Genomic DNA, 20,373 nt, shown 5'->3' with positions numbered 1-20,373 from the left:
CGTCGCCCTACGGTCTCACCTGCTGGAAGCAGCCTCGGCGCAGTCACCTGGCGGGAGGTTAATGCGGGCCAGCGTCCGCCCAAAGCGACCGTTACACCAGCTCCAGTAACGGTAGTCAAAGTACCAGGTGATAAAACTTTTATTTCACAATCAGCCTCTCGAGTGTGAGAAAACAACATTAAAAGAAGAAGAGGTGCGAAATGGATTGTGGTCAAATCAGGCGGGTAAAATAACCTAAATGGCGCGTGCACATTCATCTCGTGTGTTGCCTGAAGAAACAGCCAATCATTAACTTTAAATTCGGTCGCTATGGAGATAAAGAGGCGTGGCCACAGCGATTAAACTTAAAATTATTTACATATTACACTACTATCAAATGCAAGTATATTGTATTACAAATTAGTACAATGTACTTACCTATTATACTGATGCAATAAAACTTAAAATTATTTAGTACAGTGTAATTGATTGTTTAATTAAATATCAAATCCGGGTTTACAGTGTAAATAAGACTTAATTTTATATGCTGTTGTCTTTAGAATTAAATATGAGGATACACATTTCATATTTAAATAATTTAAGGCTTGATCAACCACCAATTCTGATGTCTTTATACATTAGCTTTAAAATCCCTTCCTTTCTTCAGTAAAGTTTAAAACCAGCTAGGAACGGGCGGAAGCGACATTGTATTACATATAAATGCATATATACCTTTACCTTTCTCACAGTAAACCTGTAGCACTTCATCTCTGATCAGCTCATAAGGTAAAAATGTTGGCTTACCTTTTCAACATAAACAGTGAAAATGCGTAATTATGATTGGTTCGTTAGAAGAAATTGCGATAACACAAATGTTATTTGCATGTTTATATTGGGGCTAGTTACATTTTTAAACATTATGACCTTATTGATGGTTTAGACGATCAAATCAGTACAGCACAAATCCTAATATTGAATAGCAATATTGTGCGGAATACTTGCACTCTAAATATGCTCATAAAGTCTGTATGTACGACGGGTATTATGTCAATTACACACGAACAAATCGGCCCTATTCACACCCCTTTGTTACGCCAATTGTGCTTGTTTAATGATATTCAAAAATGCACACGGAAAATAGAATAAATGCAAATTAAGGTCAGTTTTGCCAAATTAACTAACTGCAATTTAGCGGCTTATTGGAATGAAACTTTAAATTGCAGTGCGATATTTTTAATTAAATCAAACAGAATTCATTAGTCTTAATTCCTGACAATCTATAAACCTATACTCGTATGATTGGGATTGTAAAATCTCCACTTTTAGTGGTTAAAAAAGTGGAATAACAATAATTTTATCTAGCATTATAAAACTAGTTTTCCGGTGAAAGGTCATATTCTATGTCCACACTAGATGACGCTGTAGACCGTGATATGGAAATAATGACACCTGATTAATACTCCGCCTAACGCAGAACAGAAGCACAGAGCGTCAAGCACATCTGACATCAGTACGCCTCGTTTGTATCGCTTTTTCTGCAGATACTGGATTAAGTAAAAGCATTTTATTTTACTTTTTTAAATCTCCTATAAAAAAACGAAGAGATGGTAGCACCGGACAGTGCTCGCGATGCCTGGATGAAGGTTCTGCTGCTGCTCTGTTTATGGGATTTGTGTTTCGCTCAGATTTCGTACTCTGTTTCAGAGGAGGCCAAGAAGGGAACCGTTGTTGGAAATCTAGCGAAGGATCTTAATCTTAATGTACAGGAACTGGAGTCACGCATGTTTCAGCTTGTGACCGGATCTAACAGCAAGTATTTCGAGGTAAATCGGAAAAGCGGGCTTTTATTAGTTAATGACAGAATAGACCGAGAGGAGCTGTGTGAAAGCAAACAGAAATGCGTATTGAATGTTGAAGCGATGATCCACAGTCCTCACAAGCTCTACCGTATCGAAATTAATATACTAGACATTAATGATAACTCTCCATTGTTTCCCCGTCAGTCGGTTGCGTTGAATATTACTGAAAACATGCTTCGGGGTGATCGTTTTTCAGTGACCACAGCGCGAGACTTAGACATGGGTAGTAATTCAGTAAAATCTTATAAATTAAATTTAAATGAATATTTCTCTTTGGACATGCAGAGTGATTCAGTTGAGCTCGTGCTTCAGAAATCTTTGGATAGAGAGAGAGAATCGATCATTAAACTGGTGTTGACTGCTGTAGATGGCGGGACACCTCCCACATCCGGAACAATGCAGATAGTAATAAATATACTGGATATAAACGATAACAGTCCTGTTTTTACAAAAGCTCTTTACAAAGTCAAGGTCCACGAGAATGCCTCTGTAGGAACTAAAATCGTCACCGTTTCTGCAGCAGATGCAGACGAGGGGGTAAACGGCGATGTGTCATACGTGATAATCAGTGATGAGGAAAACTCTGCGATAGATTTTTTTTCTGTGAATCCAGTTTCTGGAGACATTACTGTTAAAGCTAACATTGATTATGAGAGACATCCCGTAATTGAACTTAGAATTCAGGCTCAGGATAAAGGACAATCTCCAAGAATGTCCAGATGTAAAGTATTAATTGAAGTAGTGGATGTGAATGACAATGCACCAGAGATATCAGTGACTCTGCTCATGAGCTCCGTAAGCGAGGACATCAAACCTGGCACAGATGTTGCATTAATCACTGTATCAGATGAAGACAGTGGAAAGAATGGCAAAGTAGATTGTAAAATTTCGGCACCGAGTCCTTTTAAATTACAGTTATCATATAAAAACTCCTATGTTCTTGTTGTAAATGAACCTCTGGACAGAGAGCAGGTCTCACAATATAATATTACAGTTCTAGCTAATGATGAAGGAACTCCTTCCCTCTCGAGCAGTCACGTTTTAACAGTTCATGTCTCTGATGTGAATGATAACGCGCCTTTATTTCCTGCAGCGGTGATAAACATTTGCTTGAAAGAGAATAGTCCAGTTGGAGGCCTGTTGGCATCACTAACGTCACGTGACTTAGACATCGGTGAGAATGCGCTTGTTTCGTATTCATTAATTGATACAGAGAGCAGCAGAGTGTCAAATTTGATGAACATTAACTCACACACCGGTGAACTGTTCAGTCTGAAGACTTTCGATTACGAAGAAACGAAAAGATTCCAGTTTAAAATTGAGGCATCTGACTCTGGTGTCCCTCCACTAAATAGTAACGTGACCGTGAATATTTTTATCCTGGATGAGAATGACAACAGTCCAATTTTTCTTCCTCCTTACTCTGAACTTGGATCAGTAAACACTGAGAACATTCCCTACTCTGCTGAAGCGGGCTATTTTGTAGCTAAAGTCAGAGCTGTAGATGCTGATTCAGGTTATAATGCTCTATTATCTTATCACATAACCGAACCAAAGGGAACGAATCTCTTCCGAATCGGAACCAGTACAGGAGAAATAAGGACTAAAAGACGAATGAGTGACAATGACTTAAAAACTCACCCTCTTATCATTACTGTCTCGGATAATGGAGAACCTTCACTGTCAACAACAATGAGTATTGAAGTTGTTGTTGTGGAAAATCTGGACAATCTTCAGCCTTCACTAAGACAAGTGCCAGTAAAGGAGGATAATTTTTCTAATTTGAATCTTTATCTTCTCATCGCTATTGTCTCAGTGTCAGTGATCTTTTTACTGAGCCTCATCACTTTAATAGCAGCTAAATGCTACGGGACAGACGGTGGTTTAAGCAGGTCGAGCGTTCCAGTGGTCACTACACACCCTGATGGAAGCTGGTCTTACTCTAAATCTGCTCAGCAGTATGATGTGTGTTTTAGCTCAGACACACTGAAGAGTGACGTAGTGGTTTTTCCCTCGCCGTTTCCTCCTCCAGACGCAGAGCTGATCAGCATTAACGAAGGAGACACTTTTACTCGAACCCAGACTCTTCCCAGCACAGGGAAGGTAAGGCCATACGTAACTAAATTTTAAATATTTGCAGTTTCTTGTTAACTTGGTTCCCTTTCCTGTGTCAATTAATTGCTTATTGGGTTGGATTTTAAGATCTTCCAGTAGTTTCCAGACAAGTTGAACAGCGACACATTTCACTTTTATTAACGGTAATTACCTGAGAAATCTTGCTGGGAAAAAAAAGTGGAACAGAAAGATCAACAGAAAACTATGAAAGCTCTCTAATAGTTACATTCTAATACGAACTATTACTAACAGGGGAACTTGGGGTATAATGGGCCACATATCGCTTTCTTTTATAGCATGCTGCTATCGAGTTGTTATTTCATCACCAAAAAAGGTTAACGTAAAAAGAGAAAAAAAAAAATTCGAATATGAGAATTTACTCCTAAGTTATTTAGACATTTTCATTGTGACTTTACTTGTTTAAAACATTTGTGTTTAAAACAATTAGCCTATTTTTTTGTTACTCGCCATATAGGGACCCATTAATAAACATCAAAACTATTTCATTACGTGGTCAAAACCTTCGACAATTTGACCCCATGTTGTACCATCCATGGCGAAAAGCGGTCTACTGTATCATGTTTAGGCCTAATTCCATGTTGTTCAAAACCGTTGTACTTAATTTATTGTTAACAAAGTATTTTATTCCACAGATGAAACTCTATGTTTCAAAATATTAACGAAGGAAAATGTGACTTTAAAGCATGGAAGTTTCATTAATATCCCATAGCTGGATGTGTGCATTTTAAAAATCTTGAAAAACAAACAAACAAACAAGCAGCCAAAAAAAAAAAAAAAAAAAAAACTTGCAATACACGCAAATTAATGTCATTTTATTTAAAGTGATTAAATCCAATAACCCACGTTTTCGGAATGAAAAGTTCATGATCATAATGAAATCCAACACAATATATTAAATTTAATTCCTTAAAATATACAACAATTTACTTGTGTAACTGAGAGTTTAAAATCTGCACGTTTAATTTACAGTCAATTAAACATGTTAAGAATGAAATGCACAATAAAAAGCAGATATTTGATGCAGTAAGCATAAAATATTTTTTTTGCTGTAATATTAGATTGTACTTACACACAAGATGTCGCTGTAGACCGTGAGATGGAGTTATTGGCAAATTATTATTAGGTCTCCGCCTAACGCAGAGAGCACGAGCGTCACAGATTTCCGACATCAGCAAGCCTTGCGTATTTTTTTTTCTTTCATACAGACAGTGGACTAAATAAAGGCAATCTTTCGACTCTTCCGACTCTCCAACAAAAGGAAGAGATGGTTGTACCGGACAGTGCTCGCGCTGCCTGGATGAAGGCTCTGCTGCTGCTCTGTTTATGGGATTTGTGTTACGGACAGATTTCGTACTCTGTTTCAGAGGAGGCCAAGAAGGGAACCGTTGTTGGAAATCTAGCGAAGGATCTTAATCTTAATGTACAGGAACTGGAATCGCGCATGTTTCAGCTTGTGACTGGATCTAACACCAAGTATTTCGAGGTAAATCGGAAAAGCGGGCTTTTATTAGTTAATGACAGAATAGACCGAGAGGAGCTGTGTGAAAGCAAACAGAAATGCGTATTAAATGTTGAAGCGATGATCCACAGTCCTCACAAGCTCTACCGTGTCGAAATCAATATACTAGACATTAATGATAACTCTCCAGTGTTTCCACGTCAATCAGTTGCTTTGAATATTAGTGAAAATGTTCTTCCGGGAGATCGTTTTCCTTTAATGACGGCGCGGGACCTTGATGTGGGAAGTAATTCTGTAAAAACATATAAAATAATCTCAAATGAATATTTTTCACTGGACTTGCAAAGCGGTTCTGCGGAGCTTGTTCTTCAGAAGCCTTTAGACAGAGAGAAAAAGTCATTGATCAGGCTCGTACTGACTGCTGTAGACGGCGGGACTCCTCCCAGATCCGGAACAATGCAGATTGTTATAAATGTGCTGGATGCAAATGATAACAGTCCAGTTTTCACCACGTCACTGTACAAAATCAAGGTCCAAGAGAATGCACCTACAGGGACAAAACTTCTAAAAATTTCCGCATCAGATGCAGATACGGGTATAAACAGCGATCTGTCGTACTCCATCATTAGTGATGAGGAAAACTCGGCATTTGACTTATTCTTTATAAATCCTGTTTCTGGTGATATCACTGTCAAAGATAATATTGATCATGAGCAAAGCCCCGCAATAGAACTGAGAGTACAAGCTCAAGACAAAGGCCATCCTCCAAGAATGTCCAGATGTAAAGTGTTAATTGAAGTAGTGGATGTGAATGACAATGCACCAGAGATATCAGTGACTCTGCTCATGAGCTCCGTAAGCGAGGACATCAAACCTGGCACAGATGTTGCATTAATCACTGTATCAGATAAAGACAGTGGAAAGAATGGCAAAGCAGATTGTAAAATTTCGGCACCGAGTCCTTTTAAATTACAGTTATCATATAAAAATTCTTATGCTCTTGTTGTAAATGAACCTCTGGACAGAGAGCAGGTCTCACAATATAATATTACAGTTCTAGCTAACGATGAGGGAACTCCTTCCCTCTCGAGCAGTCACGTTATAACAGTTCATGTCTCTGATGTGAATGATAACGCGCCTTTATTTCCTGCAGCGGTGATAAACATTAGCGTGAAAGAGAATAGTCCAGTTGGAGGCCTGTTGGCATCACTAACGGCACGTGACTTAGATATCGGTGAGAATGCACTTGTTTCATATTCATTGATTGATACAGAGAGCAGCAGAGTGTCAACTCTGATGAACATTAATTCACACACCGGTGAACTGTACAGTCTGAAGACTTTCGATTACGAAGAAACAAAACGACTTCAGTTTAAAATTGAGGCATCTGACTCTGGTGTTCCTCCACTAAGTAGTAACGTGACTGTAAATGTTTTTATTCTGGATGAGAATGACAACAGTCCAGTTTTTCTTCCTCCTTATTCTGAACCTGGATCAGTAAACACTGAGAACATCCCCTACTCTGCTGAAGCGGGCTATTTTGTGGCTAAAGTCAGAGCTGTAGACGCTGATTCAGGTTATAATGCTCTATTATCTTATCATATAACTGAAGCAAAGGGAACGAACCTCTTCCGAATCGGAACCAGTACAGGAGAAATAAGGACTAAAAGACGAATGAGTGACAATGACTTAAAAACACACCCACTTATCCTTACTGTCTCGGATAATGGAGAACCTTCACTGTCCACAACTATGAGTATTGAAGTTGTGGTTGTGGAAAATTTGGACAATTTGCAGCCTTCACTAAGACACTTGCCAGTAAAGAAAGATCATTTTTCTGATCTGAATCTCTATTTGCTTATCGCTATTGTTTCAGTGTCAGTGATTTTTTTGCTGAGCCTCATCGCTTTAATAGCAGCTAAATGCTACGGGATAGACGGCAGTTTCAGCAGGTCCAGTGTTCCAGTGGTCACTACACACCCTGATGGAAGCTGGTCTTACTCTAAATCCACTCAGCAATATGATGTGTGTTTTAGCTCAGACACACTTAAGAGTGACGTAGTGGTTTTTCCCTCGCCGTTTCCACCTGCAGACGCAGAGCTGATCAGCATTAATGAAGGTGACACTTTTACTCGAACTAAGAGTCTTCCCAGCACTGGGAAGGTAAGACCACACTTAACCTTGTTCACATGCACATCTAACTCCCTCGAATTTCACCTTGTATTGTTTCTTATTATACGAGTTGACTCAATTGTATAATGCTGTCTGCTGTATTTTTGCATGTTAATCTCGATCCTCAGTTTTATTTCTAAAGAATATTTATGATCCTCTAAAGCTCTCAAATCAGTTTTCTGGGTAACTATGGTTGTTTTTGCATGCCTTTTTAGATCACACACTGTTTCTATACGACTTTTTCAGTGCAATAATGTTGAGGCCTTTTGGTTAGCTAGTTTTAGATCTTCTGTTAATTTATGTTGTAAATTCATGTTGCATGTAGCACCTTGGTCCTGGAGGAACGTTGTTTTGGTTCACTGTGTAATAACTGTATATGGTTGAAGTGACAATGAAGCCTACTTGAACTTGAACTTGAGATTACATTTATTTAGAAATGTGACATCAATATTATGCCATTACATAAACTTTATTCATGTGTTTGTTGTTTGGTGTGGTTCGATATAGTGTTTGTAAATCTTACTCTGCTGACATCTTCTTAAGCATTTTAAGCATTTTATTTTTTTTGCCATCACTAAACTTTGAAGTATACAAATTCTTCCAGCTGAGATTACTACTTTGCTTAAATGTTTCAGTTTTTATATAAACTGATAAAGCTTCCTATCTATACCCACATGGTAAGTCTAGAGTGTTTTTAAAAAAAAAGTTTTTTGTTTACTGTCACAATTTTGAGCAGTCATGGTTTTCGACAGTGTTTGTTTACTGACAGTGCTTGGCATTTTTGCCAATCGCTGATGCTTGCCTACAAAGCTAAAAATGGTCCAGCACCCACTTACATCTCTGCTTGTTTGGTTAAAAAAATTCTCAGTGTTTAAAAAGCTATGGTAAAAAAAGAAAGAATGGAAAGAAAGAAAGAAAGAGCATATTTTCTTCCTTTTTTACAAAAAAACTTGTAATATTTACTTGATTAAATCCTTGTAACAATTTGCACAATAACTTTTTAAATAAATTTTACTCACGTAATATTGAGTACAACTGATATTATACTGATATATTGATATTAATGTATTAATAAAATGTTATTTAATTATGCTGTATATGTTGTGCCTGATATTTACTTCCAATAATTAAGTAAATGATTTAGTATAAAGTATTTGTATATACAGCAATGTCATTGGCATCAAAATATTAAGCAAATCTTAATATTTAGGGTTATGTTACTTACCATAGTTATGTAACTGCTGCTAGATATGATAAATGTTACTAAATAAATGTAATAATTTTCACTACCCATTTAATAGATCACAGATCACCCAAGAAAAATGGAATGCAATTAAAATGGTTATTCTGTCAACATCAAACACCAATGAATCACAAAAACAACCTTTAACAATTTAATTCAATCCAATTCCATTTTATTTGAATAGAAGTTTTAACAATTGACATTATTGCAAAGCAACTTTACACAATAAAAATAATTATTTAAGTTTGTATGAAATTTGATTGTCCCTGATGACCAAGCCGAGGACGATAGTGACAATGGCAAGGAAAAACTCCCGTAGATGGCAGTAGGAACACAATTAAATAACACAATTAACAGTTACTTGCTTTTACAGGGTAAATGCAAGCGTTCAAATTTTTCCATCTTTGGCAAAAACTATATGAAATATATATAAAACATAAAAATAGAACAATTTGCCCTAACTGTTCAGTTTGTGCATTTTCAAATGAACAAGAACAATCTGAATATAAGCAGTGTACTGGCACAAAGATTTCTGAATCAATGATTCTTAAAGAGTTCTAAATGTTTCATATCTAAAAGTTGTGATTTTTCCATGCTTTATCATAATTTTATATGACAAGCGCTTGGCTTGAAGTGTGATACCTCACCTACACCATACCTTAAAAATGTACCAACTTGATTGAGCTCAGTAGAATTAAAGATGCATCATATGAGTCACAGCTGAACGTTGGACTGCATTTTTGCATGGAATGAGGGTTATGGAATCGGACCCCGATTACTTATGGTACTCATGCTCCGGGTGACAAACATCAGGGTCAAGAAAATACGTTTTATTTTGATTGAGTTTCATTTCTATTAATATCAGACTGGAAAAAGAAACGAACTATTCCTTTAAAATATGATCGAGCAATGTTCATAGAAATAAAAAAAAATTCAGGTTCCTGTAGAAACCTTAACCTGACCCAACATACTTTTAAGTAGAAACTTGGACCCGGTTTCTGGAAAGCTTCTTATCGCTAAGTAGTTCTTAAGTTGTACCTTAACCTCTCTCTTAACGTTATGACGCATTTCCCGAAACGTTCTTACGCTAAGTATCTCTGAGGTAAGTCACACGTTCGTAAGGTTGGTCTGGACCCACCTTAACTCATTCTTAGCGTAGTTTCAGCTGAAGACGCTAGTCGCCACCACTGAACAGCAGTCTTTATAAATCAGCGGTATATGGAAGCACATTATGGCACGTTATCAAAGTCGTATTAATGATGGAATATACGGTAGGCTTGTTTATGAATTTTATTTTATTTTATATCAGAACTAATAGAGAGACTTTTAATTAGCCTATTTTATAACGTGACTAATGCATTAAAATTGGCAATTACTTTTAATATTAAACAGGTGGCAAACAATTTGGCAGCAATACAGCGTGTTGTTGTGTTAAACTGAAGACGGCGCCCTCCGCGGAGCCGTGTGGTTTATGTACATCTTTCCTTTAGGGAAAATTTCAGCCCTTTTCATATTTTGGCTATTTAAAAAAAAAAGAGTAATGCTTCGTCTTCCAAGGCAACAGATTATGGAGCTTTTTGATCTGCTCAGACCTGCACTTGCCAGACCAACGCGTCGTACTTACACTCTACGTCTTGTGATGTCTAGCTGCTCGCTGCTTTTTGTTTAAAATATATTTCATTGATCATTAGCCATCATCCATGACTGGATGAACTTTTCTTTTGACACGTTTTATTTTATGATGAAATTTCACCTATCTCACCTATGCGGTTTGACTCGCTGTGAGATACGGTGTGAACCTCTACCCTGTCATCTTATCGTATTCTTTCTATAAGTGCGCTATACAACTCCAACAACTGACATGCTTCACATTGTTTCTGAAGCTGGCAAAGAGTGTTTTTGTCAACTGTTTGTCAATGGTTGTATACCCGGTTCGTTTCACCGCCACTACAGGTTACATGAAAATATTAGCGACAGTTTGGTGATTTAATTTATATTTTTGTCTATTATGGCATGCTATTGATAAGTTAACCCATGTCGAAATAAACGTTATTAAAAGAATTTAGTACTATGTTTAATTTGCATAGAAAGTGCCATCTTTCTTAACGCTGTCATGCAAAAGGAGTCAAAAATCGATTCCTGAGCCACCGATGTCAGCTAATTCAGGACCTTCACTGTAGACAGCGCCTTGTAACGTCGGACGGAAGAGGCAGCGACTTAAGAAGACTCCTAAGGGACAGTTCGAGAAATACACTTAGGAAAGTAATCACTTTACGTAAGATATAGGCTATTTTAAGAGTTTTCTAAGCGCGCTAAAAGTGTGCGTTATCGGAAAACCGGGCCCTGACCGTTATTAATTTTTCTCTCTTTTACTTTTGACTAAGCTCCTCTCTTTGGCAATATTTATACCTTACGTTTTACAGTAAAGTAAATAGTGTAGCTTTCATGGATAGTTATGGGTAAGGACGCGATTTTTGTTTTGCAAATTTGGTAATATTAGCGAAGTAACAGTTATAAGTCACCCCATGTAATGTTACCGAGGTTATGTATTATGAACAGTATAGCGTTATATTGTATGAGTCTAACATGAATCTTAATATCCACGCGGTCCAATAAATTATAAAAAAAAAATCTAAAACAGAAAGGCAATAGCTTACGTTACACGTGAAATAATCCACGCACTTGTTAGCTCAAAATTGTATTATTTTTGCGCAGTGACAATAAATAGGCCTACTTTAAAAATTAATATGTAATATGTTATAAAACTTACCCATCGCACAAAGTACATTTATTAGTTGATAAAATTGAAATATACATGCATCCACACACACACACACACACACACACACACACACACACACACACATATATATTTATTTATTTTATGAGAACTTGTTTTGCACTTGTTCAGCTATGAAGGTTTATCTCTATGAACGAAAGTAAAATTACAGTTTTAAAAAATTTATAGTAAATAGTAATTTTCTACACGTAAATTTTCGGTCATTTAAAGTCAGCATGGACAGTAAATCAGTTTTGAAACGTAAGGTCGGTTTGAATTTCCACACAAGATGTCGCTGTAGACCGTGAGATGGAGTTGATGGCATATTATTAATACTCCGCCTAATGAAGAACAGTAGAACAGAGCCTCACACACATATGACGCTAGCAGGCATTGTGTATTTCTCTCTTTCCCGTAGACTGATTTAAATGGGAGCATTCCTTCGGCTTTTTTGAATCTCAGGATAACGGGAACGATGGTAGCACCGGACAGTGCTCGCGCTGCCTGGGTGAAGGCTCTGCTGCTGCTCTGTTTATGGGATTTGTGTTACGGTCAGATTTCGTACTCTGTTTCAGAGGAGGCCAAGAAGGGAACCGTTGTTGGAAATCTAGCGAAGGATCTTAATCTTAATGTACAGGAACTGGAATCGCGCATGTTTCAGCTTGTGACTGGATCTAACACCAAATATTTCGAGGTAAATCGGAAAAGCGGGCTTTTATTAGTTAATGACAGAATAGACCGAGAGGAGCTGTGTGAAAGCAAACAGAAATGCGTATTAAATGTTGAAGCGAATATTCACAATCCTCACAAGCTCTACCGTGTCGAAATTAATATACTAGACATTAATGATAATTTTCCGGTGTTTCCAGATCCAACACTTGTTTTGAAAATTAGTGAGAATGTCCTTCCAGGAGATCGGTTTCCCTTAACCACAGCGAGCGACATGGATATCGGTAGTAATTCAGTAAAAACCTATAAAATAAACTCAAATGAACATCTTTCTTTAGACTCGCAGAGTGATTCAGTTGAGCTCGTGCTTCAAAAATCTTTAGACAGAGAAAGAGAATCGATAATCAATCTCGTGCTGACTGCTGTAGACGGCGGGACTCCTCCCAGATCCGGAACAATGCAGATAGTTATAAATATACAGGACATAAATGACAACAACCCAGTGTTCAGCAAGCCTCTTTATAGAGCCAGTATCAATGAAAATGCTTCTCCCGGAGCTAAAGTACTTACAGTTTCAGCATCGGATGCAGACGAGGGAAATAACGGTGAAGTGTCTTACTCTATTCTAAGTGATGCCCGAAACTCGGCGATAAACTTATTTTCCATTAACCCTGTTTCTGGTGATATCACTGTCAAAGGTAATATTGATTATGAGCAGAGCCCCGCAATAGAACTCAGAATTCAAGCTCAGGACAAAGGCCTCCCTTTAAGAATGTCCAGATGTAAAGTGTTAATTGAAGTAGTGGATGTAAATGACAATGCACCAGAGATATCAGTGACTCTGCTCATGAGCTCCGTAAGCGAGGACATCAAACCTGGCACAGATGTTGCATTAATCACTGTATCAGATGAAGACAGTGGAAAGAAAGGCAAAGTTGATTGTAAAATCTTAGCACCGAGTCCTTTTAAATTACAGGTATCATATAAAAACTCTTATACTCTTGTTGTGAATGAAGCCTTGGACAGAGAGCAGGTCTCACAATATAATATTACAGTTCTAGCTAATGATGAAGGAACTCCTTCCCTCTCGAACAGTCACGTTATAACAGTTCATGTCTCTGATGTGAATGATAACGCGCCTTTATTTCCTGCAGCGGTGATAAACATTAGCGTGAAAGAGAATAGTCCAGTTGGTGGCCTGATGGCATCACTAACGGCACGTGACTTAGACATCGGTGAGAATGCACTTGTTTCATATTCATTAATTGATACAGAGAGCAGCAGAGTGTCAAATCTGATGAACATTAACTCACACACCGGTGAACTGTACAGTCTGAAGACTTTCGATTATGAAGAAACAAAACGATTTCAGTTCAAAGTTCAGGCATCTGACTCTGGTGTCCCTCCTCTAAGTAGTAACGTGACTGTAAACATGTTTATCCTGGATGAGAATGACAACAGTCCAGTTTTTCTTCCTCCATATTCTGAACCTGGATCAGTAAACACTGAGAACATTCCCTACTCTGCTGAAGCGGGCTATTTTGTGGCTAAAGTCAGAGCTGTAGATGCTGATTCAGGTTATAATGCATTAATATCTTATCATCTAACTGAAGCAAAGGGAACGAATCTCTTCCGGATTGGAACCAGTACAGGAGAAATAAGGACTAAAAGACAAATGAGTGACAATGACTTAAAAACTCACCCTCTTATCATCACTGTCTCGGATAATGGAGAACCTTCACTGTCCACAACTATGAGTTTTGAAGTTGTTGTTGTGGAAAATCTGGACAACCTACAGCCTTCACTAAGACAAGTGCCAGTAAAGGAGGATAATTTTTCTAATCTAAATCTCTATCTGCTCATCGCTATTGTCTCAGTGTCAGGGATCTTTTTACTGAGCCTCATTGCTTTAATAGCAGCTAAATGCTACGGGACAGACAGCAGTTTCAGCAGGTCCAGTGTTCCAGTGGTCACTACACTCCCTGACGGAAGCTGGTCTTACTCTAAATCTGCTCAGCAGTATGATGTGTGTTTTAGCTCAGACACACTAAAGAGTGACGTAGTGGTTTTTCCCACTCCATTTCCTCCTGCAGACGCAGAGCTGATCAGCATTAATGAAGGTGACACTTTTACTCGAACTCAGACTCTTCCCACCACTGGGAAGGTAAGACCATACTTAAATTAATCTATTTTTAACAGTTATAAATCTCTTGTTATGGTTCTTCCTTCTGGCATGTATAATTAAAACACCTTTTGGTACTTTTTGGGTTTGAAGTTTACACAACCAAGTTTACAAACATTTACAAATGCACTCTGTACTCATTTAAATTAAGTTTCTCAAACTCATGATTGTAAAACTTTTCTTAACACCTTTAAATCTTTGTCACTGGCAGTCCCCACAATTTCCACTTGAATGCTCGAATTGCATCTTAAGGTGTTATAAATACTTTATACTGCACCAATATGAATATGAACAGCAAAGAAAAAAAATTTAATAAATAAATTAGATTCACAAAAATACTTCCAACATAATTTATTTGTTGTATCGTTCAGAACATCATAATATTTTAATTTACTCTTCTTTTCTTTTTTTCTTTTTTTTTTTTTTTTTACTGCCTATGGTACATTATGAAGCACTAAGCACTAAGTTTATTTGTCACCTTTATGAAATCCCTGGAACTGGTGCATCTTGCTGATTAAGCAGTAAGAACATTTGCCATATCTTGCATAATCTTTGCCAATAGCAGCTATTAGATTTCTCCTTACATTACTTATTGGTTTTGAGCAAAACGTTTGCATTAGAGGATGTGCCAATATCTCTGAAAAGGTGTGAGAAGGTGATGGTCATCATGTTGATGGTCACTTCCTTAATATCTCTGTAAACTAAATGAATGTGCATTGTTCAGAGACTTTGCAAAGATTTCCCCTTCCAGTTCTTGGGCCTGATCAAGATATTGTTTCTTGCAACCTGAATATTGCAAAGGTCAACACCACCCTTGGGGTCACTCTTGGTTAGTGCATTTTGATTGTGGGACTTGCCCTTGTTCCATCTCTTGACAGAGGTTTCATGTATTTCCTTTTTATGTTGGTTGTCAGTGTGACATTGGTATTGTCTTTCCAATCAACCTCATCATTTGCCTCATAGTTCCAGAGGTTCAGCTCTAATCCACAGCTAGTTTTGAAATGGCTGATGCACTCCCACTATCATTGTGGTCAGAATGTTTACTCATTCTATGATCACACTGAAAAAAATTGAGTAAATGAAAATGTCCTATCTTCATGTTGACATACTTTACTAACCATTTGTTTTGGGACTTTGAAGCCATTCTCTTCTTACATTTAACCAGGAATTAAACAGCTGTCAATGGTCACTCTCATAATATAGGAGTTTTAGAGCCTTTCCATTCATAGAGCCTTTTAAGTGAAAATATAAAAACATTGTTCATGGTCTGTATTGTGACCAATGCGTTTAAATGGATTAAAAATTTATTTTATAGGTAAAGTTATATTTACATTTATAGCATTTGGCCAACATCCTCACCTAGAGTGACATAGAAAGGGCTTTAAAGTTTTTTTTAACCCAAACTTAATAACAAGTATGACTTTCGTTGTTCTTTGAAGAATACTGCCAGTGACTCAGCTGTATGTATAAAGAAAATTAATTTCACAACGTAGATGCGTAAACAGAAATAATTCTCGACACATTAAAGAATTAACAAAATAATATTGAAAGGGTATTTTTTAGGTTATCTTCAGAATTCTCAAATTGAATTCATCACCATGTTGTTCGACATAAACTCCTTTTAAGTCTTTAAAACGTGTTAGTTTAAAATACATCCAGGCATTCTCAAACGTAGTCTTAGCTGCAAGGCTAAGCATTTAAAGACGATGACACAGACGAAGGACACAAACGTCTTATTTTGTCAATTCAATACATGATGAACTCTCTAGGACGTTTGATGTATCAGTAAAGTTGCCATACAATATTTGAATTCCCACTAAAAAGGTCAATATAAAAGGGGAAGAAATTGCCTTTTATCTTATAAAGTTGGATAAATTTCACTTGGTTTGTGTACTTATTGTTTTTTGTGCAAACTTTGAAAGACTAACAATATTGTTTGCGTGGTTAAAAAAGAATTGGCAACCACCATTATGCTGACATTCTGTTGAGATCATTACAGCCTAACTGCTGCAGGACCCAAGTTATTTGTAAAGTAATAGGTAGTATTTTCCTGCAGATTATTTACACTTTGTGACACCACTCGGGGTGGTGTACTGTTAATCAGATATTAATAATTAACACGGCAAAATTTATTAACTTTATCCTTTCGCTTTTTGCACTTGTATCATATGAAGTTTATTCGTTCTGTTGATTATTAAATTAGTCATTTAAATGATAAAAGGTGACCATTAAAATTAAACCAAGTGGACTCTAATAAATTTTTATCCTTAAAATCTACGAACGTTTGTTAGTGTTAGTAAGGGCTTAAAATTTCTACAATTATATTGTTTGTTCACATGCAATTATGCGCTAAGATTTAAGTACGCAAACGAAAAACAGGTATTCAATACACCTTTCATTAAATTACATTACTTTTCAGTCGTAATGTCAAATTGTATTTCGACACATGATGGCGCTGTATACCGTGAGATTGGGTTAATGACACATTATTAATACTCCGCCGAACCCATAACAGGACCATAGACTGTTTCACATTGCTAACATCAGTAGGCATCGGGTATTTGTCTTTCACTTGCAAACATTTTATTAAATTTAAAAAGACTCCATCGAATTCTCTTTGAATCTTCAGTAAAAGGAAGAGATGGTTGTACCGGACAGTGCTCGCGCTGCCTGGATGAAGGCTCTGCTGCTGCTCTGTTTATGGGATTTGTGTTACGGACAGATTTCGTACTCTGTTTCAGAGGAGGCCAAGAAGGGAACCGTTGTTGGAAATCTAGCGAAGGATCTTAATCTTAATGTACAGGAACTGGAGTCACGCATGTTTCAGCTTGTGACCGGATCTAACAGCAAGTATTTCGAGGTAAATCGGAAAAGCGGGCTTTTATTAGTTAATGACAGAATAGACCGAGAGGAGCTGTGTGAAAGCAAACAGAAATGCGTATTGAATGTTGAAGCGATTATCCACAGTCCTCACAAGCTCTACCGTGTCGAAATTAATATACTAGACATTAATGATAACTCTCCAGTGTTTTCTGATCAAATATTAGTTTTAGATATAATTGAAAATATGCTCCTGGGCGATCGGTTTCCCTTAACCACAGCGAGTGACAAGGACATCGGTAGTAATTCAGTAAAATCTTATAAATTAAATTCAAATGAATATTTCTCTTTAGACATGCAGAGTGATTCAGTTGAGCTCGTGCTTCAGAAATCTCTGGATAGAGAGAGAGAATCAATGATCAAGATCAAACTGACTGCTGTAGATGGCGGGACTCCTCCCAGATCCGGAACAATGCAGATTGTTATAAATGTACTGGATATAAATGACAATAGTCCAGTGTTCACTAAATCTTTGTACAAAGTCAAGGTCCATGAGAATGCACGGGTGGGTAATAAAATCCTCACAGTTTCCGCTACAGATGCAGACGAGGGAAATAACGGTGAAGTGTCATACTCATTTGTAAGTGATTCTCGAAACTCTGCGTTAGACTGTTTCTCAATTGACTCTGTTTCTGGTGTTATTATTGTCAAAGATAAGATTGATTACGAAGAAAATCCAGCAATTGAATTGGGAGTTCAGGCTCAGGACAAAGGACAGTCTCCAAGAAAGTCTCGATGTAAAGTGTTAATTGAAGTAGTGGATGTGAATGACAATGCACCAGAGATATCAGTGACTCTGCTCATGAGCTCCGTAAGCGAGGACATCAAACCTGGCACAGATGTTGCATTAATCACTGTATCAGATAAAGACAGTGGAAACAATGGCAAAGTAGATTGTAAAATCTTAGCACCGAGTCCTTTTAACTTACAGCTATCATATAAAAACTCTTATAGTATAGTTGTGAATGAACCTCTGGACAGAGAGCAGGTCTCACAATATAATATTACAGTTCTAGCTAATGATGAAGGAACTCCTTCCCTCTCGAGCAGTCACGTTATAACAGTTCATGTCTCTGATGTGAATGATAACGCGCCTTTATTTCCTGCAGCGGTGATAAACATTAGCGTGAAAGAGAATAGTCCAGTTGGAGGCCTGTTGGCATCACTAACGGCACGTGACTTAGACATCGGTGATAATGCACTTGTTTCATATTCATTTATTGATACAGAGAGCAGCAGAGTGTCAAATCTGATGAACATTAACTCACACACCGGTGAACTGTACAGTCTGAAGTATTTCGATTACGAAGAAACAAAACGACTTCAGTTCAAAGTTCAAGCCTCTGACTCTGGTGTTCCACCACTAAGTAGTAACGTGACTGTTAATGTTTTTGTCCTGGATGTGAATGACAACAGTCCAGTTTTTCTTCCTCCATATTCTGAGCCTGGATCAGTAAACACTGAGAACATTCCCTACTCTGCTGAAGCGGGCTATTTTGTGGCTAAAGTCAGAGCTGTAGATGCTGATTCAGGTTATAATGCTCTATTATCTTATCATATAACTGAATCAAAGGGAACGAACCTCTTTCGAATCGGAACCAGTACAGGAGAAATAAGGACTAAAAGACGAATGAGTGACAATGACTTAAAAACTCACCCTCTTATCATTACTGTCTCGGATAATGGAGAACCTTCACTGTCCACAACTATGAGTATTGATGTTGTGGTTGTGGAAAATCTGGACAACCTTCAGACTTCACTAAGACAAGTGCCAGTAAAGGAGGATAATTTTTCTAATTTGAATCTTTATCTTCTCATCGCTATCATCTCAGTGTCAGTGATCTTTTTACTGAGCCTCATCACTTTAATAGCAGCTAAATGCTACGGGACAGACAGTGGTTTCAGCAGGTCGAGCGTTCCAGTGGTCACTACACACCCTGATGGAAGCTGGTCTTACTCTAAATCTGCTCAGCAGTATGATGTGTGTTTTAGCTCAGACACACTGAAGAGTGACGTAGTGGTTTTTCCCTCGCCGTTTCCTCCTCCAGACGCAGAGCTGATCAGCATTAATGAAGGAGACACTTTTACTCGAACTCAGACTCTTCCCAGCACAGGGAAGGTAAGGCAATGCTTAATTTAGGCTTTTTTTTTGTAATTTCGTGTTCATACTTGTGTCATTAAAATACTTGTAGTCTCGAAATATGCAAACTTTACCAACTCCACGTCTACCTCATCCGATTCTCATCTTGTAGTTTCCTACTATGCAAGTTGACACATTTAAAATATTCCATAGCTCTTAAATCCGTTTTTTAGTTCACTTTGGTAGCTCTTGCATCATACTTTTTTGATCACACACTGTTTGTATACGGGGGATATCAGCCCGACAATGTTCTTCTTCTTTTCGCCAATATAAAACCAGTTTTCAAGATGCCTTTCTTGTTTAAATCGGGTGTTTGATTCAGCATCACGTGATTGGACAAAGACACGTTTTACGTCTACAAACGGTATAATATTTTGCCCCGATGTTACTGAGAATAATCTTCTCTGGTTAGATATAGTAGCCTATTTCTAGGTCCATGCTAAGTGACAAAAGATATTATTCAAAAAGTATGAGGAAATATATAAAAAAATGAACCTTACTACAATAGTGCATTTGGACTTACATTTTACTTAAGAAATTCTAGTGCTCACTAACCCTTAAACTTACAAGAGAAAATATAACAGTTACATGCATATTTTTAATATGCTAAATGTTTTCTTTCCTATGGAAAAGTCAAAAGTGATGATTACCATCAAATGATGCTCATGATGAACTTCTTTGTTTAAAAGGATATTTATAAAATACATAATCTACAGTTAATGAATTTTAAAATGTCAAAACGTTTCTCATCCAATAGTAGTTCATAAAAGAAGTTAAATTACAGTAACGGCAGGTCAAATTATATTGAAAATGTTGTAAGGACTGGATAACAATAAATGTTTTATTAAACTTTTGGGAGACCAGAAGGTTTTATC

General features: G+C 37.3%; 2 protein-coding genes across 7 annotated transcripts in view; both read left to right on the top strand.

Annotated features, from left to right (window-relative positions):
* Window positions 1-20,373, top strand: part of LOC128545488 (protocadherin alpha-C2-like) — a 95,994-nt gene that overhangs the window by 34,468 nt on the left and 41,153 nt on the right. The window contains exon 1 of one of the 6 annotated variants that reach the window (XM_053515800.1): window positions 17,032-19,477. The exons of the other annotated variants lie outside the window; for them this stretch is intronic. Within the exon in view, the coding sequence (XP_053371775.1) occupies window positions 17,120-19,477 (2,358 nt within the window). The 5' untranslated portion in view covers window positions 17,032-17,119. Of the gene's footprint in view, window positions 1-17,031; window positions 19,478-20,373 lie in introns of those variants that run through there. 6 annotated transcript variants of the gene reach the window in all.
* Window positions 12,082-14,481, top strand: LOC128545490 (protocadherin alpha-2-like). Its single transcript, XM_053515803.1, has one exon. The coding sequence runs from the start codon at window positions 12,103-12,105 to the stop codon at window positions 14,479-14,481; it is 2,379 nt and encodes a 792-aa protein (XP_053371778.1). The 5' UTR covers window positions 12,082-12,102.

Source organism: Clarias gariepinus, chromosome 17 (genome assembly GCF_024256425.1).
Source record: "Clarias gariepinus isolate MV-2021 ecotype Netherlands chromosome 17, CGAR_prim_01v2, whole genome shotgun sequence".
In the NCBI taxonomy this organism is placed as follows: Eukaryota; Metazoa; Chordata; class Actinopteri; order Siluriformes; family Clariidae; genus Clarias; species Clarias gariepinus.
Note: the sequence above shows the minus strand (reverse complement) of the source record. Positions and strands in the feature narration are given on the sequence as shown.